Source organism: Epinephelus fuscoguttatus, linkage group LG12 (assembly GCF_011397635.1).
Source record: "Epinephelus fuscoguttatus linkage group LG12, E.fuscoguttatus.final_Chr_v1".
Lineage (NCBI taxonomy): Eukaryota > Metazoa > Chordata > Actinopteri > Perciformes > Serranidae > Epinephelus > Epinephelus fuscoguttatus.
Genome location: NC_064763.1, coordinates 9,345,936 through 9,368,827, shown reverse-complemented (window position 1 = coordinate 9,368,827; position 22,892 = coordinate 9,345,936). Strand labels below are relative to the sequence as shown.

At 40.1% G+C, this 22,892-nt stretch overlaps 1 protein-coding gene across 2 annotated transcripts in view; it reads right to left on the bottom strand.

Moving 5' to 3' along the window:
• The window catches only part of pcdh1a (protocadherin 1a), a 113,384-nt gene that overhangs the window by 3,463 nt on the left and 87,029 nt on the right, over positions 1-22,892 (bottom strand). For both annotated transcript variants that reach the window (XM_049591090.1, XM_049591091.1), the window contains exon 4: positions 19,224-19,443. In XM_049591090.1, the coding sequence (XP_049447047.1) occupies positions 19,224-19,443 (220 nt within the window). The remainder of the gene's footprint in view (positions 1-19,223; positions 19,444-22,892) is intronic.

Below are 22,892 nucleotides of genomic sequence, written 5' to 3'. Positions count from 1 at the left end.
AGAGCAAATGCCACCTTGACAGTATGCCTGTGAGACGCACCATCAGCATTGTACTCATGACCAGTGGCAAGATAATTATCCTGCAAAATGTCAGACCTCTGAGGCTGGAAAAAACTGCATCTGGCCCACCAAGGCTTCAATCAATCAAAAGCCAGAGAGAGACAGCTTGCAAGGCATGACTTAAAATTTTAAACCGCTTCGTAAAAAGTAGTGGAAGGTATTTTTCTTGTCTCATTTCCCCCTTTTATGTACAACATCCATTTGTCATGGGTAATCCATATACAATTGTCCCATTGTTTATTAAAGAATGCATAGCTCCATCTATTGTTGCCGCTAATCTCATTGTTTCAATAATCCTAAATTGCTAGATGTTTAGACTATTTAATACATTTACTTTACAATTGAGCAACATTCTGCCGTATTCATGCTTAATTATATCATTATGCTTAAGTGGCAAATTCTTCTCTCTGTTTACAAGGCCAATGTCAATGATTCTTTTCAAATGAATGAACTACGCTTTTATGCCTGATTAAGAAAGAAGAATCCGAATTTGGAGCTCTAAGAAAAGACGAGGCGACCACGGCAAGAGTGCGCCTGTGTGTGCCGCCTCATGCATGATGATTGGAGTTTCATTTTCTCGGCTCCGCTAAGAGCGTTGTCTGTATGCATCACTGCAGCGAAATGGACTCTTGATACAAAAGATGTTCATGGGAAGAGAGTTGGGGAGAGGGTTGAGGAGTACGCTTCTGAGCACAAGCACAGTCGTGTAGGCATCTACTCCAAAAGGATTTCACACTTGATTAAAACCTCTCCACAGCTTCCAGGAGGTTTATGCCACACCAAGCGCCCTTGTGTAAAAATTCTGTGTAGCTCTGAAAATCAGTGTGCAGGGGGGGGAAAAAGGTACATTTACACAGGTTTTCTAAAACACTTCACATGCAACAATTGGGCGTGTTTTGTCCTTTGTGAATTAGAAATTGCAAGAAATGTGTGCATATGAAAGGGCGTAGTATGGATACATGCACAGGGAACTCACGTTTAGCCAGACACAAATGCCGAAATGTCCCATAATTTGTCCTTTAACTCATTCAGCCTCATAAAAGAAGGGATAAAAGACATAAAGGTTAACACAGACTGCTACATCCTCACTGACTGTCAGGTTGGTAATTGACTTTAGGTCGACTGTGTTTTTAGAAAATATAATTTGGACTTAATGTAATGAAATGCCAGCTAAAAGAAAACATGCAATGTAAAATGATGCCATGCACCGCTGACAGGAATTAAAGCACATTCTGAGCCATGCTCATCATCATCAAGGGCCAGAAAATCAGCAATGACAGCTAAATACGCCGCCTGGCTTGCCAAAATCTGCCATTTTCTTCCAACAGCGCCAAAGCACATATCGCACGTCATCAACAGAGAACATAGATGCTCTAATGCCAGCTATTTTAGTAGGCCATTACCTTGTCTGTTGGTGTTCCATCAAAATTGTATATGGTTTTATTTATAAAGTAGCTCTGACATATTGTCTATTCTTAATAGACAATTTAACAAACGAGAGCTCCATATCCAACTGCAACCTGTCGTGTTGAGGTAACTGTTGCTGCATGCTGTTATTAGTGTTCTATAGTGCATATAATTTCCAGTGACACACGTCAGCTCGCAAGTATTTTAAACATGTAATGATAGTAATGAATTGGTTATCACAGCATGATATGATAGGGTGTATCATTTGTGAAAGCACAAGTTTTTTACATTTGCTTGCACTGACCTTTCCATCGCACTCCAAATCTATCTACAAAAATTCAATACTGATAATTATACTTTTGTGTCTGCCTTTTGCTGTGGCTATTAGCCATCTGTAGCTGTAGTACCCACTTACAGTGTGGCGGAATACCGTCTGCTCTGCACATCAAAACACACCCCCACACTCAGCTGAAACGATCATTGTTTGAATATTTGGTGGACATGATGAAGCAAATGAGTCAACCATGGGGGTGAAAGGAGCAGCCAAAGGAGCGGTGGGAAAAATTGGTATTTTCTCACCCACTCAAGCCTGTTTTCTCCTGTACCTATACCTGAAATAAATCTGCTCACAGTCTGGAACAAACCCTTTAGAGTTTATAGTCTTGTATGTCATGGATGGGAAGCCAAGGTGGACAATGGAGGACAGATGGGCAAACCACAGCACTATTATGCCAGTGGCTGGAACAGGCTGACTGGATTTAGAGAGCTTGTGATTTGGTTTTGAAGAGCAATGACTCAATGACATTTCTTACTCTCTGCACAGCAAAATTCTTTTCCTCTAGACTTGGAGATAGATTGCACCTGTAGCTCCCTCCTTTAATATTGGGTCAGTCCCCATCTGCTTGCTTAAAGCAATATCATGAAAAAAAGAAAAACAGTAATTTCCACCTTCTCCCACCTTCAGTACCACATCAACGACTCACAGTGAACCTTAGCAAAGCTTCTAAAAGCACCTCCACTGCAGTAGCATAACATGCACTCCACAGTGCAGTTACGAAGTGGGGGTACACACAGAGCTTAACCCCCCGGCTGACAGATACATGTGAGGGGTGGGTTTGCATGCTGCTTGCATCAGGGTGCCAGTGGGAGGTGTTGAGTGTCTGAGGCAGGCTTCCTCATCGTCTGATCCCCTGCCCACGGGCATGGGGGAAGCTGCCTCTTCCTGAGATTTCACACTGCTCCTCTCTGTTTGATTGCAAATGCTGCCTCTCCCCACCGGCTGCTTTCCAGCGTGTGCGCCACACCGCTATGATCGATGGCGAACAAATATGAGAGACCCACAGCTCATAGAGGGATAACGGGGGAAAAAACAGCTACTATCGTTTGGGAGCGCGTGAGTGATATTAATGGTGTATTTGTGGTCCCTGCAAACAGTTTATGTGGTAAATGACTAAAAAGTTCCAAGAAACAAAAGCAGAGGAGAAGAAATGTCCTACATCTGAGCAGACATTAGTGTCTGGTGCTGGCTATCAGTGTAATAACTGGGTGTGCATGTATTCTCTGGTTGTCATACTCCGTGAAGAAAAACAACAAGAAACCAGGGTTTTGTATTTCTTTAGCTACGACATGTCAAGTCTTGTTATTCAAGTGTTCAGAACAGTTTCTCACAGTAAGCAGAAGCTACCGAAAACAGTCCCTTTTTTTTCCCTCCAGAGGGGAGCATTTTTAAGAGAGGGAAACTTGCTACAAGCACGCAAACATAGTGTTGACGTGCACATTTTTCCTTGCTCATTGTAATGGAATACAAAAGAACAACGGCGGAGCTTGTAACCCCAGACATGCACTTTCACATCTCACGAGCAAAATTAGAATGTGTAGGCTTGAAGGCTTTGGTGCCTTACCTCTACAGAAAGTGACATGTGAGATAAGGCTGCAGTTAACTGTTTAGTGACAATACTGTGGTGTTGTCGGGCAGAAAATGGGTGTGAATCCATTCTACAGCATGCTTTGTGTACAACAGCTCACATACACATTATCACCTGCTTGTGTGGACAGTATTGTTGGAAAAGTTTATTTCTTTTAAACCCTTGAACTCTGCCCTAGAAACAGTCTGCCAGTGTGTATGTTGGTATTTTTTCTTATTGTGATGTCATTTCTTGCAGTATTTTCAAATGCGCAATATCACTAAAATCTGTACAGCCTAAGCTAAAAGGTTATGCAAATGCAAATAACCATAAAAATCAATAAAAGTATTGAAAATATGTCATAAATTTAAAAACTACAAAAACTGGATGTTTTTTGATTGAATTAGAAAAAACTTAAGACACAACACATATTGATCCAAAAGATTTCTAAATGTAGAAAAGTGATCAAAACAACTACTTAGCTTTGTACTATATATACATTTTTTAGTTTTTGAGAAATGCTTATTTTTATAAGCAGAGTGCAAATTGTTTTAGTATTTTCATCTGCAGTAGAAGTATTTCCCCAGTGCCTACATTGGTATTTGTTGGTATCCCACATCTCTACAGTCTCTACAACTAAAAAGCTAAATGGCTATTTCAGACAATGAACCATAATTATTGATAAAAGTATTGAAATTGTGTCATATATTAAAGAAAATACAAGAGACATTACAATAGACTTGCTTCTCTGTCTCTCTGGCACCGTTGCATGTTTTAACTGTTTTTGGACCACTTGTGGCATAATGTGATGACATCATTGCATCATCAGGACAACATGATGGCACAAAAGACAGACGTCTACACTTTCTGCTGCAAGTCAAAATGAACACTCTAGCTAATATAGTTTTTGTTGTAGATAAGTTTTAAACAGCATTATGTAAACCACGGTCTTTGCGGCCGTGACAATGACAATACTGTGCCATTTCTTTGTCTTTTGACCACTTGTAGCATAACGTATTGACATAATCGCACACTGAAAACATGATGGTGTGAAACACAATAGTATTAGCTATATGTTGCAAAAAGAATGAATGCTCTAGCTATTATTGTTTGTTTTTTTAATATTAAATCGATTTTAAACAGGCTTAGGGGCCTCCCTAGTGTAGTGGCTACAGCACTCGTCTTCCATGCAGAAGGTCCATGTCCAAGGTTCGTCAGCAAAGGCATGCGGTTGCAAGAGGTTTCCTCCGTCGAATCAAAATCTTTACCAGATTCCTTAAGGAGGCTTCAGGATAAGAAATCTGAACAAAGTCCTCAGCGACAGCGCATCTCAAGCCCATTGTAGATGAGAGGTTCCAGACGTAAAAAAAAACCAAAACAAAACAAAAAAAAAACAACGATTTTAAAAAGGATCATGACAACATCAACCCCCCACGAACGCCACTTTGAGGTCGGTTTTCAGAGGGTTAACTATTACAAAAACACATGAATGCATCACTCTACACAGCCATCGGGATACTTCTGTCTGTTTGGCCTCTAAATAAAAATGGTAAATCTTTTGTTTCTTCAGGGTTAATTAATTCTCCAGTCCACAGGAAGTCATACCAGGAGAAGAATTTGCACTGAAGTTTTAGGCACATGTCTCCTTTACAGATTCATCTGAGTTCTCGGCTTCCTGAGCAGACGAGCGTCTTGCTGACAAAGGCTGATGAGTGGACACGTCGGCCAGAGGCACGTCAGGAAAAGCCGCTGTAGATGGTTCAGTGGGTGATGGTACACCTCCTGTCAGTTCTCTCACCATCCACCATTTTGTCTTACAGTTCCTTTATTTGAAGACTGCCTTTTATATCACTGCATTTGACAAAGCCTTAGCACCTGCTGACAGATCACGCTATGCACCAGCTCCTCCAATTGAGAAGTTGATATGCGGTGTGATATGTCAACCAATACTAAGGCTTTGTCAAACTGTGACACACACGAGGCATCTTCAGATAAAATAGATTCAAAACATTGGTGGGGGACGGAGGAAGGAAACAGTTCTAAATGATGATGTCGTTGCTTTTGTAAGTAATATAATGGTTTCTCTGTTGGTTGCACAGAGGTGTTTGTGAAAATGCTTGTGTGGAGAACAGCTTCATGCCTCTGCCCACAACAATATGTTTGGCTTGCTGGCCAATTACTGACTGGAAATTGCATTCTGAACCTTGACAACACAATATTGATCTGCGGCAGCTGCCAATGCAAAAAGAAAAAAAACAACAACAAAAAAAAACCCGACAACAAATTATTTATCACAATTGTAGGAGATTCAGGTTCATGATTATCATATAAGTCCAGTTCCTAGTTTCATGAGTACTCTTCGATTGGCCTTGCAGAAAGAAAACTGATATTGTTTGACATGTCAGTGAGTGGGACTGTAAGGTTACAACAAATAAATACACAGCACGTCTCCAGATAATCTCCCCATTCATTTGCATTAAGACATTACGCAACCTCCAGTACAGTACCTCTTGACTGAAGACCTACTGTTACTCAAGTTAACGTTGCCCTGAGAAGATGCCTACATGGTTTTGCCTAAATCTTTTATTAGTGCAGTCAGCTTGGATAATAAACAGCAGTACTCTATACGCTGTATTCAATCTCATATTCATGCAGAGAGGGCTTCAGGGGGAGTAGAATGTGCATGTCGAGTTTGAAAGGCATTAGTTCGACATCAGTGCCTAAATTTAGAAATTTGCATTTGTTCTTTAGGCCAATACAGGTATTTTATTAATGCTGCTCATTTAAATCTTTATTGCAGGCTGTGCCACAGTTGATGTGGGGATGCTGATTAGGATTAAAATACAGACACACGTTATACATGTGTTCAGTGTAATGTAATACAATTGAACATAATATACGTGCATAGTATTAATCATTAGGTGTATGAAAATGTAATAATCATTTGTAAGGTTACACTATGGCAGCATGTAAGATTGAATAATAAAGAAAATTACAGACATTTTAGCTGTCATAGGTTTATTGGGAAATTTATTTTTGGAAAAGCTCAAAGAAGTTTATGATCTAATCATATATTTATGTGATAAACTGCTTGCATGATTACATTTAGGCCCACTCTGCTCCTCCTCCTCCCCGTTTCTCTCACTCCTGAAACAGGAAGCCGCACATTTCCCATTCATTTTCTGTGCAATTTAATTAGAAAAGCTCAGAGAAATGTAGACTAAATCCCTGCAGTGTGGGGTTGTGACTGGACACTCAATAGGCTGATGATTTTTTTTTTTTTTTTTTTTTACTTTTTTTTGTGCCACAAGGTGTAACTCCATTACAAAGTCTGCACAGGTCAAAGAAGCTTACCCAAACTTTGTTAAAAAAATGTGAGGAATACATTTCCTGCCCAACAACTTGATTGACTCAATTTTGCTTAGTTCTGCTGTGAGTGGACGTCGACAAGCAGCTGGAGTCTGTTTCTGGTGCAGATCAGCTGCTGATTTTTATTTATTTATTTATTTATTTATTTATTAAATGCAGGACTTTATTTGGCTTAATAATCAGTGACAGTGCTGAGGTTGGAAGTGAAGGTGGAGGTCAGAAAGAAAAAAAAAACAACCTAAAATATGTCTTTGGTGAAGTTTATGACTGATTTAACGATTTAATGAAAACCATTGTCAGGATAATTAGACAGACTGTTTTATCGCCCAACCCCTCTCTGATTTCTGTGTGACATTTACTTGAAGAGTCACTTGTCTATTCCTGTCTCACACGCAAACGTTCTTTCTCCTTCATGTCTGAATGTCTCTTTCTTGGTCCCTGCCTTTGAAGCTTTCTTCCTGCTTTAGGCTTTCACATTTGCACTCTAAGGCCCTTTCTACCACGGTGGCAGCGGTCCATGGCCTCTTACTAGCAGGTAGGAGATGTTTTATTTTGTGACAGCAGAAAAGGAAACATTCTGTCTTGCTGGTAAAACGTCTGTTGCATTTAAGCTGTTTATTTCCTTGAACTAAATTTTCCTAGAAACACTTAACTGTAATGGGCTTTGCTTCTCGGGTCGCAATATGTTACTGTTGTGCTTTTAGCTTTGTTTGCCGCCCACATACTAACCTGTCTCTAAGAGCCTCCATTTAACCCATTACAAATTCACTTTCTTGATTTCAGTAGAAAATGCTTCTTCTTTTATATGCAGACCAGGAGAGAGGTGAAAATGTCCCAATATACGGTGGAGCCGATACTTTGACTGGATTTAACTGTTTCTCTGTTCAAATCAAACCACATAATGTGGGTGCAACTCATCTGCAAATTTCCTTTCAGCAATAAGAAAATCAAAGTCTTCCTTATATGTGATCTACAGCTCTGATTATCAAAGGGGGAATTATTTTCCTCACAGGATTTTCCCCTGGAGTTAATTCCTGTGCACCACTTTCATGCTCACTATCTTTCACCCATTGATCTTATTGACATGTAAAAAGGGATGTCTTCCATGATCCATTTGTTGTTTTCCTTCCCCTTTCGATCAAGATGTTATCTCTCTGCTAATTCTGCCTTTGATTTCCACAGTCTGCAATGTGAGACATGGCTAACCAGGGAGAGCTAACATGAGCTGCTAAGAGAAAATAAAAATGAAGAAAAAAGAACTGAGTTTTTACTCAGTAGAGATATTTTTTCAATGCCTTGTGGGCTACATAGCCTTGCCTATGGCCATGGTTGTTCCAGGCCGACTTTTATCATTTGATCATACATCATATCCCCAAACCAGAAACCAAGTGGTCAGGTTCAGGTTGCTATCAGAGCACTATGTTGTCTGGATGCATTCCAGTTAAAATGCATGTATCAGCAGACGTGATGTAAAGAGATAACCGTATTATTTAAATCTGTGTTTATTATTACGGCAGTCACAGCAGGCACATCATTTTAATGGGAAGTATGGACAAACACCAACGTAATCTCACAAAATCCGATCTTTAAAATGTAAGCAGTCCATGCGGCGGCTAAATAACAACCCTGGAGAGGCAAAGCTTTATTTGACCATTTACTATAGATAGTGAGTTGCTGCATGACTGACAATTCTCTGAGAAAGTCAAAATACTAACGCAGTCAGATGGAAAACTCCATTCCCACAATGAACAATTCAACTATGTGTTTGGAGCAGGACAATTCAAATTTATAACATGATGAAATGTGAAAATTGCCTTTTGTGTTGCAGAAGCAAAAGGAAAAGAACAGCAGCAATGTCCCAATGCTGCTCTGCCCGTCTGTACCCTCTGCTGCCGATAGCTGTTTTGACAAGGCTTTGATTGATGCAAGGGGGGGGGGAAATCACATGGAATTATGATTGAATATATAATCATTAAAGGAAACTAGAAATGTCTGCCTTTAAATATGGACTTAAAGAGAAGCCCAAAACACAGAAGGCAGCAGGGGGTCATCATATCGGCTTTAAAAGCCAGCGTGATTCCACCCTCCAGTGTTGTTCCTCACTGATCCATTGCCTTCAGCTGCTTGTGTTTGATTGACTTTTACAAGCTTCGGCATGGTGAAGATGGGTCAATGATCATGTCCTTTGATGTTCTTGAAACCCCTACAACAAAAACAATAATCTATCACAGTAACACAGTTGGCCTAATATTCGCTCAGATATGGGAGTAAATGTGGCAGAGAGACAGGAACACTTGGGCATATCTGCGAGGCTGAATTTTTGGTTAATTGAATGAAGACCACACCTGCACTTTAGTGCTGTCTTGTGTATTAAAGGGGCATTAAAGCAGCAATATAAATGTTTTACCACATTAAAATAACATAAATGGACAGGACATTCACTACATTATGAGATAATAAGATGAAAATTTAATGAACCGATGGGTAAATTGGGTCATGTACACAATGCAGTAGTCTGGGTGTGTCTGTGACCCTGGATGTTCAAGGCTATATCTCCATGTTTGGCTGCAATGTGGAGACTTTTCAAAGATTTTTTTTTTAATAACATTGGACACATCCACTATGCCTTTGTGTCATGTGAATGTTACTTGTGGTGAGCCAGACTGGGGCTATCAAGTGCAAGTGAGCCACAGTAATAACAACAATAAAGCAGAAAAGGACGAGAAGGAGAAAAAAAGACATACAGCAAATGCACAACAAGAGTAAACAGCGCTGTCGCTTTTTTTTTTTATTAAAGTGGCTGAACTCGCCATCTGTTTTTCAGTGCCTGTGGTAGCTGCGTGTTTGATGGGTACCTCGTCTCCAGGCTAGATACTGTTTCAAAGTAGACAGCTCATCAAGATGAGTGACAAGTGTTGGGACCTTGCAACATGGCCATCTGAGAGGTTAGCCAAAGGGAAAGAGAACAAAATTGTATAATTGCTTAAAATAAAACAGACCTTTGGAGGTGACCAAGGAATTGCAGGAAGATCTACATGTCTCGGTTGTTTGGATCTAACCAAAATCTGTCAGAATTTTACAGTGAAGTCAAGTATGCTTCTGGGAATGATGAAAACAGGATACATCATCATGCAAAACTCTGTCAGAATGACTCTACTATGGGCTTGAGAACAAGGGCTCTTTAGGGATAGCACAACACAGAAAGTGAGTTTTAAAGTGAGTTTTGAAAGCCGGAACATCTATTAAAAATATTCGAATGGTTTTGTGTGATGGGCAGAGTTGGGATTAACAAAGTAACATGTTAATGTAACTCCACTACTTTTGGCAGTTATGTAACTAATTTTGTTTTACAATTAAATAACAAAATTACAACTAGTGAGATTTAAATGCGCTCATAACTCATTACATTTGTCTTTTGTTACAGCAGATAAACACCGGGTTTGCCTTCCAGGTTATCATCTAACAACACCCGACCTTATGGTGGCACAATACATGGCGTAAATCAATCAATTAGCAGTCACTGCACACAGTGGTTGACAGTTCAAACTATTTCAGCTCGCTGTCCTGTAAATATGGACATTATTTTTCTCTTCTCGACATCAAGGACAAAAATATACTAGTGAGTTTTAGTCTATGTGGAGATGTGAGAACTTTATCCACATCAAAGAGTAGTAATTTTAATTTTATAAAATACCGAGCAAAACAACACCCTTCTACAAAGCTAATCCAAGCTGATTTTCATCATAGTGTCATGTTTGAGAGCAGTTAGCAGGGGAAGGACCCAAACACAGATAAAACAGATGAGGAGGCGGCAGAATGAGTTCAAAGATTTAACAGAGAGTACAACAGGGAGTCCATAAACAGGCAGGAAGCAAAAGTACATCCAAAAATCTCCAAGAACACAAAAACACTTGAAGATAGTGAACGATGGGCTGAAAGCTGGACTCAGGGAACAAAAGCAGGTGACATGACAGTGAAACAGGATAAACACACACACACTATACACAAGGGAGGGAGGTCGTGAACGGAGGACAGGTCACAGCAAGGCTAATGAAGGACAGGCGAAACTAATCAGGGCGTGGCAGACAGGCACACAAAGGCAGGAAATGAAGTTGAAAACAACAAAAGGAGTGAGTAAAAAAAAATGAAACAGGAAACAAACACTAGAGCCATGGCACATAGTGATAACAGATACAATCATAGATAGGACGCTGCACATGACACAGCATTACATGCATGCATTACACAGGATAATCACAGCACTGTAAGACCGTCTCTGGAGTTCTTCTCCTCCTGCCAAGCCAACGCCTTCTCATCCCTACTCGTCAAATATCTGTCAGTGGACCTAAACATCAAAATATGATGCTCTCGACACGGAAATGGCACGATTCATTTAACTGTCATTTAACTCGTTAATGACCATTAGTTAACTTTAGCTGTGTGATGCTAACAGTTACCAGTGTCACTGTGTGTGTGTAAACTCTCCAAACTGACGGTCAGTGTTTATATTGTGTTGGCTGTCACAAATAAATCAATTAAGTAAAATGTCTGACTACCAAAAAACCAAATACCAACCAAACAAATGAACAAATATCTGAACAGTTGAAAATTTGGGAAGATGTATGTTTCCTACTTTCCAGCCCTAAAAAGTTGGCAGTTGTCTTGTTCCACGCTGTGCCACAACAACACTAAAATAATACAGTAGCTATGTGTGCATTAATAAGGGATTGATGCAGATATTTAAAAGAATTGCAAATGTTATTTTCCCTAATGAGTATTACTTTAATATGTAATAATAGGCTCAATTACTTTTAAGAAAAGTAACTAGTAACCTGCACAACACTAGTAATAAGGCAGTGAAATGTTAGGTCTGTCATAATAAATGTGTTACACTGTAACATTCTTGGCTACAAGGTTGAGCAAGACAAATCTAAGTAATTTCTATTTAGCTTGAGGCATGTAGAATATTGACGGCATGATATACCATGTTAACACAAAACTGCAAATTAAGAATTGATCCTTTCACCAGGAGGATATTTCCATTTGTGGAAAAAAAGCCGTACTGCTGTTTGCCATTTAGGGTAGAGGGGATTTTTTCTGTTTCACTTTTTGTCGTCCTCATTGGGTTCGTAAGGGCCTTGAACGGCAGTGAAGTTTGAGATATCCTCAACTGACTGTGAGAAAGCCTTAAAGCAAGAGCGGCTCCATTCCTCTGTAACTCACTGGAAATAAGGAAATGCATGTCAGACCCATACAGTACAATTCCAGTCCCTCAAGTGCCATCCATCATTGAAGGGCAGAACACTAGTTAGAGGGAGGTTCAGCGGCTCTCGGTCCCCATCACACTATGATGGAGAGATGACCCCCGGGGCCTTTCTCTGATGCCGGCTTGAGCTGCCCGACCAACTGAGGTTGAAGTGGATCTGGCCCCTAGCCAACATCCCCTCCCCAATGCACAGTGCTCTACCTGCTCTACGAATCACATCTGGGGTGAGACTGGGTAAGACCCACTGAGAGCAACAGAGCTCTACCACCACTTTCTATTTCTGCCTCTATAATTATCCTTAAAGTTTCAACTCCGGGTCCCATGGACCTGCCAGTGGACACTCAGCTAAAAGGAGCGTCTCTTATAGCTACCAGCTACACCCGTCTAATTAAGAAATTTTTCTCCATGTGTCTTTATAAACTTGTACTTTCAAGCCCGCATTTGCACACACATTACCACCTCCAAACCTGCTGCTTCAGCATGCTGTTGCCCAGACTCACTGGCGTGGCAAGAGCAGGCAGCGTGCTATCCAATTTTTGCCTAAGTACAGAGAGCCATCCACTTTTGTTAGAGTAATACATGAGCACATCTAAAGCTTAGGGATACTGGCTTAGGCATACTGGCTCACTCATTCATTTTACAAGCTTAGTGCTAAAACCGGACATTTTCAGTGGCAGCATGGTGTTAAAAGCACTATTTATGGAACCTAATGTGTGCTTATATGTGTGTACTTTTCTTTCTGCGCATAATTCAGAACACTCATCTGGTTTTCATCCATATTACTGTATATACATGTGCATAAGAGCTGGGTAGCTTGTGTGGATCTCAATTAAAATGAGGAGAACTGGGAATCTGTCCCTAGAAAATGTTCCAGAAATCTTCTACAAAATCACTAATGATTTTGTGCTTTCTTCTTTTTATTGTTCAAACATTTTTTTTTTCATTATTTAAACAGCAATTTCTCAGTTCTTCAGTACTTTCTCCCATTTTTCCTACAACATAACCAATACCCAAATACAAAAAAGCTGAAAAGAATTATATACCACAACACAAAAACCCCTTACAACACATTTTCAAACTGTAAGAACTACAGCGCAAATAAGTTTCAGGTTCTGACAAAAACATGCTATTATCACAAAGTCTTCCAGTCAGCTGAACACAATGATGAAACTACAGAGAAATCACTTTTATGTGTAAAAGAAGGTAATATGAAATTGAATGCAAGGGGGTAGATTTATTGGAATAATGGGACCTCTATTCTGGTTCTAGATTTCACATGTGGCTGCAATCTCTGCCTAACAATAATATGTCAGTTCACTCGAAAAGATACAAAGCCAATGACACACTTTGATACAGTTAATGGTCTGAGCTGTGAAACCATGTCCTTCCTCTCACATAGCCCTGTTCAAAGGTCCCGCCTGTCCGCAGTCATTTGACAAACACTGTAATGTGTGCGGCCAAAGTTTGGGGTGAGTGTGTAGGTCTCATTGTTAGTGATCACGCAAGCGAAAGAACATTTTCAGATTCAAATTGGGCGAAGGGAAATCTAGACACATTCAAAACTGTGACGTGTTGACACATCATCAGTTCCATTTTGGATTCAGCTTCATTCTCCCATAAAGTCATTTGTAAAAGGGCTATAGTTAACCATTGTCAGTGGTGTCAAAGCCTAATCCAGGTTACAGAGTTTAATTCTGCTCCAGTTCGGCTCTTTCAGTGACCTATTTGCACCAAAATGAAATAACAAACAATTGGGGGGTAACAAACAGCAGCAGCTGATGTGAGCAGAGCATAATGCGCGTGCTAGAATGAGCTCGGGATTATAAGCGTATTACTCATGACAACTTGCCTCAGGGGACCACTTGTAAGGACTTTTTTTCCCCCGACTGAAGCTTCCACAAAACTGCCAGTCCCATGACCTGTCCCTGCTCTGGTGGTGGCGGTTCCAGTGGTGGCTGGCATAGGCCACTGTGCTGGTTCAGGCTGGCATAGTCTTCTCCGCTCAATAGTACTAACAGGCAGGGACTCTAACAAAGCACAATGACATCTGTCTGAGAAAACCCACACCCCTGCATCAGCACGCTATACTGGCACCCGGGCAGGGGCCCAAGCTGGCACTCATGGGACAAACAAGCCCCATCAGGCAGACGATCTGCCTCTGTCTGCACAGCATCTTTCTCCACATCTTTATTTGTTTAAATGTTCCTTGTGCTTTATACACAAACAAGCCACCAACCAGATATTCAAAGGGAACTTGTGATCTTAAAGATGTGATGGCTGAAACTGTGGTACCCTGTATGATACTGATATGGCAAGCATTGAAAGCAGAGGAAAATCCCTGACAGGAGTTCAAAAAGAACAAATATACGACGCTACATGCATCATCAGAGAGATCTAAGGCAGGAAAAATCAGACAGCATTACTAAAGAACCTCATTATCATGCAAATGCCATTTATTCCATTTTATCTCACCCTTCTCAATAGCCCATATGGCAGAGAGTCCGCACAGAGGAAGACACAGGGAGACCTCACGCTGGGCAACCGGCCACATCAAAATTCCTCCATCTGTGGTCAATTGAGTTTTGTGTGTGTGTATGTGTGTGTGTGTGTGTGTGTGTGTGTGTGTGGTGTGTGCGTGCACTGGTACCAGTCTTCAATCCACCTGTGTCCTGTTGATGGTAGCCCTCATATCACAGCCAAGATGCCTAACCACTGATCCCCAGAAGAGTGATTATTGTCTAGGTTGGACTGGACACGACGGGATTGCCGGTCAAACTTGTGTCCGAAGAAGAGAGAAGAGGCATAACACCGTCCCCGTAGGACTCATGCCCAGGGCTCATGGGCAACAGGAGGTTAATAGGATGATTTCAGTGATGTGTTGTGAATCCTGGTGTACTGGGGCTTAAAATATGCACAATTTATTGGGTTAATGTAGACTAACTGTAATTATTTTTTAAAAATCTGTCAGTTTTCTATATTTCTATTAAAACATAGTTGATGGAATAAATTAACTAATGAAACAAAATCATACTAAGTTAATTCAAGGGTTAAATATGTCAACAGTGTCAGCTAAATTACTGTAATGAAATACTGAGTAATTTATTTTATACATTTCATAGTTTTTGATATTTGGGATTTGTAATACATGTAATGAGAATGGCATAACCATCAAAATGATGCATTCTCCCTGTGAACCAATCAGTAATAAATACTGTGAATCACTTTGATTATACCACTAATCAAAATCTGATCAGCAGCAGCTGAGATAGATGGATGGACAGATGTGAAAGACAGAGACCAGTCCTCGGTCTTCCTCTGACTTCAATGTGGATGACAAATCATGCATCTCGACAGCAACCAGACATACAAGATAAGCAGTTTTCATGCTGTCTGAAGCAATCAATTTAATTTAATTTAACAGCACTGTAATCAAAGTGATTTAGAGATTCAGGGTGTGATGCAACACCCTCCAATGCAAACAAATACACGCATGCATGCAGGTGCACACACATGCACGCACGCCATGTGTAACCGATGGATAAACATTTCTGATGAGATTAACAAATAGTTGAGCGATGTGCACGCCACACGCGTGAACATAAGAGTGGAAAAATACACATGGGGAAACTGAAATGGAGTGCACTCTAACACAGCCTGGAGACAAGAATTAGAAAAAAATCATAGGAGAGGGGAGCAGCTGCTCAGGCATACGAAAAAAGGAACTCAAGAAATTAACTGCTGCAGATCAGGCAGCATAAATGTCATATATCAGGAATTTTATTACTGTAGTTTGAATCCACTCTTAATTCGAAAGCCAAGAACCAAAAGAGAATATGGTGACGTCTACTTTAGTGAACCAGACACTGTTACAGACCACACACTCTCCTTCATCTCAGCCACCAAGTTCAGTAAACCAAGGTCAAGTTACTTTAGTCTGCAAAAATCTTAAAAAGGCAGCAAAAATAGATCAGCAACCAAGCTGCAACGTCTAGGGCTGAAAAATGAAGCCAATGAGACGTGCCAAAAACTGCAGTTCCTCTAATGGCCACTTGAGTCCGGCTCCAAGAAGGAGTCAATCCCCACAGACCCCCATGTTAACTTTACAGCACAAATAAACATTTTAACAGCCTGGTACAAAAAACGGTTTAGGTCTCTATAGCTAACTTTCCCATTCATGACAACTACATGGGGGATGGATTTTCGTATAACTTACTCATTTAAATGTTATTAAGGCTTAAAGTTACACAAAATTAAGGACGTGGTCGCTTTAAGTGACAGGTGGGTGCCATTCCTTGACAAGTTGCTACCTCCCCAACAATGTCGGTTAAGTAATTGTTACCATGGTGAAATGCCAGATTCACAGAGTATTGGCATAGCTGTAGAAGTCGCTGTAACAAAGTGTAAAAAAAGTACCTTCTTTGGTTGTCCTGAAAAACCCTCTAAGGAATCAGAATTTTCCATTTAGTTATGTTGTGTTTTGTTTTAATGGTTTTAAACCTGTTTTTTGGCTAGCAACAGCACTATCACAGTTAACCATAGCTGTAAATCTACCCTGCTAACCATGCTAGCAGCTAGCGTTTGGGGTTGGCTCACCCTATCATCAAAATATTTATAAATCTGGCTGCAAAAAATCAAGATGGCGAGAGCCGATATGCCAAACTCGAGGCTTCAAAACAAGATTCCCTATACCAGTGGGTGACGTCACAGTGGCTAGGTCCATTATTTCATACAATCTATGTCAACAACATAAAATTTATCAGATGACATAAATAAACTAATAACAATAATTTATCATTTGCTAAGAACTGAACTCTGGCATTAATATCCCTTATATTAATATATCTTCAATTAAGAAATTCCTTGGACTGGGATGCAATCACAGTGGAATGCCCGCCAAGCTCAGGCTTATTCCAGTCACACACAGTAAAGGTCTGACTGACACCATAATTTCTAAAGTGGATCTAAAAAACACCATGAACTACATCATTCTCCACTGTAGGCCGCTGACACTCTCTCACAATGTAGATTCACCACTGTCAGAGTTCAACTTGTATAACAAAACACACATCCGTGTCGATATTTCCGGGGCTCAGTGATGCAAAGGCTGACAGTCTGGGGTTCATATATTGTGTTTTATCCAACTTAAATGGAGTGACACATCATGCTCACCTCCCCATTTTTTGCCTGTCAGTCATCTCCACTGCAATGAATAAAGCTCTGCACCAGTACAACCTGTCACTCTGTCACTCAGATGCTTTAAAAAAGATTTTCACGTCACTATTCAGGTGGAGCTGGGGAGGAATTCCTCTGTCTCCTTTGATTTTTCTGTCTAATCCTTCATTTTATGTGGGCTCTTTGTTATCTCCCTGAAGTGGGAATCACATTTTAATTAGGTCTATCCTTGGTTAGCAGTTCATCCTTGCATCTCCCTGTCCTATGTACTCATCCTATGGGCTTTGCTTCCTTGTCAGAGACTCTTAGTCCCCGCTCCCTGTCACAATCTAACATCTCCCCCATCTTGTGCCATCTTTTCATTCTTTAACTGCTCCATCTCCACTCACAATCTTGCTCTCCTGCTGCTGACAACAAAGAGCGCCCTGTCTGACAAAACCTGTTTGCTGCAGATGGGAGAAATGCAATAATCAGCTACAACAATAGAAAAAAAAGAAAAAGAAAATGCATATATTACACATCCTAAGTGCAAAGAGCGAACAGAAATAGTCAACTGTTGGCCCGTGGGCTGTAAACAGCCTGCCTGTATATAGGCTGACTAAATCTATCTATTAAACGGGATGTTAAGCAATCTCTGACCTCTGTAGAGCCAGAGGGAACTGCAGTATTGGCAGGACTTATCCTCTCCTACACACCCACCACCCCCTCCTATCCTTGAATAATGGTGTCACTAATTGACATAAATAAATAAACAATCAACATTTGCAATACAGATGAATAAGCTAGCTAATGAGATCCAACACAATTGTCTAGTAAAGAGTCAATGCAAGCTACTATACTAATAATAGAACTGTGTTATCTGCTGCTTTGGCGTGACGGTGACACATTTTAGCCTTTGATCCTGCGACGTTTTGCAACTGAGAGTGTCTGAGATTGAAATAGTTTCTTTTCCTCACTTAAAAAAAAAAAAAAAAAAGAAACAACAGAAATCACTCTGCACTCAGTATGTGCAGCCCCACTGACAGAAGGTACATCTGTGTCTTTTCACTGACACTGTGACAAAGTGTCTGTCAATGCTCATCAACAACTCTATCAAGTCCTTGCTGATGCGTGCCCCATTTTGTACGGGGCAATAAAAGCTTCCATATGCCTAAAAAGCAAAGCCACACATGCTCTTGAGATAAAACCATATATTAATGCAACACTCTAATGATATACAAATATAAGTAGAGGGGTGAGACGTTCTTGGTGAACAGCGGACTATCACCATGTAAAAATGTCTAATCCTGAGAGCAGTGCAATGCAAAATACTATAATGACTGGAAATGCACCATGGGAATCACTTATCATAGTGTGTTACAAGACAGGTAATGGATTATGTTTGGCATCTTAAGGCGGCAAAATTATTATTATGATACACAGTCCACAGAATAGCAGTTACAGCTTTGGCTATATTTTCTTTTAATATGGACCGATGCTGAGACCATCACTGTTCAGCCTGTGGATTGATGAGTGTGTCTACAAATTATTGCTCCTGCACACCTAAGCTGCAGTGTAACTCTGGTCCAGCTAGCGGCAAGGAAATGCTTAGAGTAAACACAGTGTTTTCTGCACAGATGTCATGGTTCAGATTTATTTAGAGGGCGAATGCTCCATTAGTTGGGCTTTTTAATTAGCACACTTGTGAGAGAGGGTCATTAAGGATGTCTGACAGAGGACCTGCTGATGAGGAGGATGGAGACACTGCTAACTCCAGCCCTGATCCCACGCACACACATATGGGCACACACCCACTCCTGCACGAGCACAGATCTGCTTAAAAACCAATAACATTTCACACAGTCATCGACAAACACAGCGAGTCAACGTCACGGGTGCCACAACATTTCCACTCCAAAACGGCCACAGAGCACAAACAAATCTCCCACAAATGTCTCCATCGCCAAACAACACCGCACACACAAAAAGAGCCCATTAGAGTCATTTACATTTAAATACATATTCATAGAGAACACAACAGAATGGAGGGGGGATTGTCAGCGTACCGTTTTCAGGGTGCTCGGTCTCTCCAATGCTGCCATCTGGAGTGGTTCTCTCATAGTGGTCCTCAGGCAGGGTCAGGGGTCCGATGCGAGGACCAGACGATGACTTGCTGCTGGGAGTCTCCGATTCCTCCAAGCCGCTGTCATAGTAGCTGTGCTGAGAGGCGTCCTGCAGGTCCTGCACGGGGTTGGTGGTGGAGAAGGTCACTCGCCGATGGGGATGCTGAAAAACAGAGAGACAACAAATAAATATCCTCAAAACAAGGAAACCATTTTTCAGGCTACACTTTTCATTTTGTTTGATGGTTCCAAGGAGACATCCACGAAGTTGTATGGTAACAGTTACAGCTCAAAACTCGATGTTTTAAGGCTACCGTCTGAAATGTGCTGGCCTTATAAAGTTCACTCTTCAAAAGTCAGAAACTAGTATTAAATATTAAACACTCTTAAATATTAAACAGTCTTTTGCACTGTTATTATTCCGCAGATTATATAAGGTAGAAATATACGAAAAGAGTGAGGTTACAGACTTCAATAATGAGAGTGTGCAAATTAGCAGCAGTGGAAATTGAACAAATTGAGACAGAAAATACAAACACTATTAAACATCCCATACTACACCACAATATTTAAATACCTAAATATGGGGCATGTGATTAAATATGCCGTATGATACTATCCTGTATATGTAAAGAATGATTAAAATCTATGTGCATGCTTTAAATAATGAATGAGAGGATGCACTGCTCAAGAACCTGTGCTTCAATTAATGTGTGTGTCTACACTACCAAATATATTTTTTAAAGCTGTAGTTGGTAACTTTTATAAAAATTAACTTTTGTCATATTTGCTGAAACTGTCACCATATCCTGACAGTAGCACATGACACGGATAATCTGTAAAAAAATAAATAAATAAAAAGTGTAGTGCGCCTAATAGCATTTGCAAGAATCCACCGCAACTGAATGAAAACAACCAATCAGAGCTGAGGAGTCTCTAACACAGCTGTCAATCATGTCATATCACTGCTTGTGAACTGCAGTCAAATTGTCAAACTAGGCAGTGTTGATTAAATACTAATCATGATTCTGTTACTGCATTACCTATTTCTCATCTCCCATGTATTCAGAGACATATTTTGAGTGTACTGTTTAGCCGTAATATGAGAAAGGCTGTGATCCAGCCACCATGTTGAAAACAATCAAGCCAAAATGAATCACCGCCCACCGGTCAGAGCAAACTTCCTCATTTTACGTGTGATTTACGTGTCATGTTTAAGTTATTTTTAACTGTAAAATGAGAAATTTAAAAAAGCATGTTTCTAAAAACATGTGAGGAGAGGAGCAGGCAATTCAGTCTCAGAAGTTTGATTCATATTTGATCAGCGTACTGGTTGATATGATTGACAGCTGCGTTGAGAGACTTCTCTGCTCTGATTACTTGTTTTCAGAGGAACATGATTTTTTTTTTCACAGATTATCGATCTCATGTATTACTGTGTGGATATATTAACAGTTTCAGCAAACATGACTGATGAATTTATTTTCATAAATGTTACCGATGGTATCTTTAAGGATCCTGCCTTGTTGATAGTGTAGATGCATAAAAACTCTGTATTCCTCATCTAAGAAAATGAAACAGCAGGTATAGATCCAAGGTACAGAATGTTCAGAACTGTGCATTTCTATTCATTGTTGTCCATCTTTTCAAGAGCTCCAGATGGAGGTGGCATACAGTATATACAGGAAAAATAACAATGCACAAGTGCCATGTGTATAATGCCACTTTAACAATCATACTCAGAACATTTACTTGGATACTTGTAGACTCTGTATAGAGACATATATATATACTGCACTGTACGTACTGGATGTTAAAGTAAACATTATAAAACAGAGTTATAGGGTGTAACAGAGGTTGAGAAAAAGTATTATTATTGCTGTTATCATTATTAGTCAGACAAAAGTCACATTTTCTAAATCTTCCACTGCCAAATTAATTCTGATGACAATGATTGGTACACTAATCAGTAGCCCCAGTGAGCTACTTCCTATCTCCATATTTTAATATTTTCCTTTTCCCTGGCTTTTGATGTTTAAGCGAGTGGAAAGCTAGACAATATTTCTGCAGTTTAACTAAAAAAGGAACCCCAAGAAGATCTAAATAAGGCTAACACAAAGAACTAAACAGAGCTTTGAAAATACAGTTTGTGACAGTCACTACTTTGCCAGCATTCGAATAGGCAATATCATTAGATCTGCTTTCACTGTTAGATACTGATGAGATTTGATGAAAGAGTAAACGAATGAATGAATGAAAATACTGATGCAATCCTGAATTTGATAGCTTGAAGAGGAGCAGGGCGGTATATAATAAATCATTCAACATCACACCCTTTATCAAATTCAATGGCTTGTAAATACAGTTAGGAGACCATTAAATTTCCTCTTCCAAAGATCAGTTTACTAATGGCTACTTACCACCGATCCACAACAGAAAGATAACTCCTTACGGTGCACACGCAATCACACTTCTTTTCCCCCCACTCACCCCCACACATGAGCGCCTCTCGTAAAAGTCAGGAAAGCACTGATACAGCAGAACAGGCCTGCCGCTGCTGCACGAGTCAGCCCAGATCAATACCACGGCTCTGTGCTTTCTACCATTCAACCACTTTTCTGGCAAACAAATCCATGCTAGAAATCATTCGAACCATCAGCCTTTTAGTACATACACACCAGATATTGAGAAATGCTTTTAGAGCTTAGGTAAGTGCTATCAGCACTGTGTTCTTAATACCGTTAGCAGGCTTCAAAAATGTTTCCAGAAACCTGTTCATCTCCCCATCATCTCAACCAGTCACACTTTCCTCACTTCACAGATGCATCTCTTGGTCTTTCATCTTAATAATGATTATTTGAAATCTGGGGTGCATCATATTTTTTCCTCTCCCAGCAGTGCTACTACATCCCTGCATCAATAAATCATACGGACGATGCACTAAGAAAGCTGTCTTGGAATAGTCTGTTATCTGTAACATTTAATGTAAATGTTCTAACAAATATAGAAGATTCTTGAAACACAACAACCCAACAGCTCTTTGTGTCGTTGTTTGTGATTTTACATGCTTGGTGCACAAATGAGAAAAAGAGGGCAATGAGTTATTTTGGGGGATAAAAATATGACATTTGTTTTCTTTCTGTTAAACATGCTCTTTAGCTGGTGCATCTATACACAGTGAGTTAGAAAGAATGCACTGTTGTATCATTATTCACAGAATGTCAATTACATTAATTGATCTAATTCAAATTCTGATAAAACAGCACATGGGAGAAGTCAGCCTTCAGGAAGTCTTTTCATTTCAACCCAAACAATGATCTTTTCCCCAACCTAACCAAGAAAAGGCTTTCTGGCAGAAAGCCCTGAGGGTAAACTTCTCCCAGTTGTGATAATAAAACAGTATGGAGTAGGAAAATAGACTATACTTAACAGGAAGTCTCAATAGGGAACTCCTCTGCTGCACCATACAAGTTATTTAACTATTGTTTCTGTGATACTTCAATAAATTTACTATTGATTCATGTGGCTGGACCAGACATGATAACTTTCAATGGTGCATTTTTAAAATATGACTGGAGGTCACTGAGTCTTCAGGACTATTTAAATGTTAGG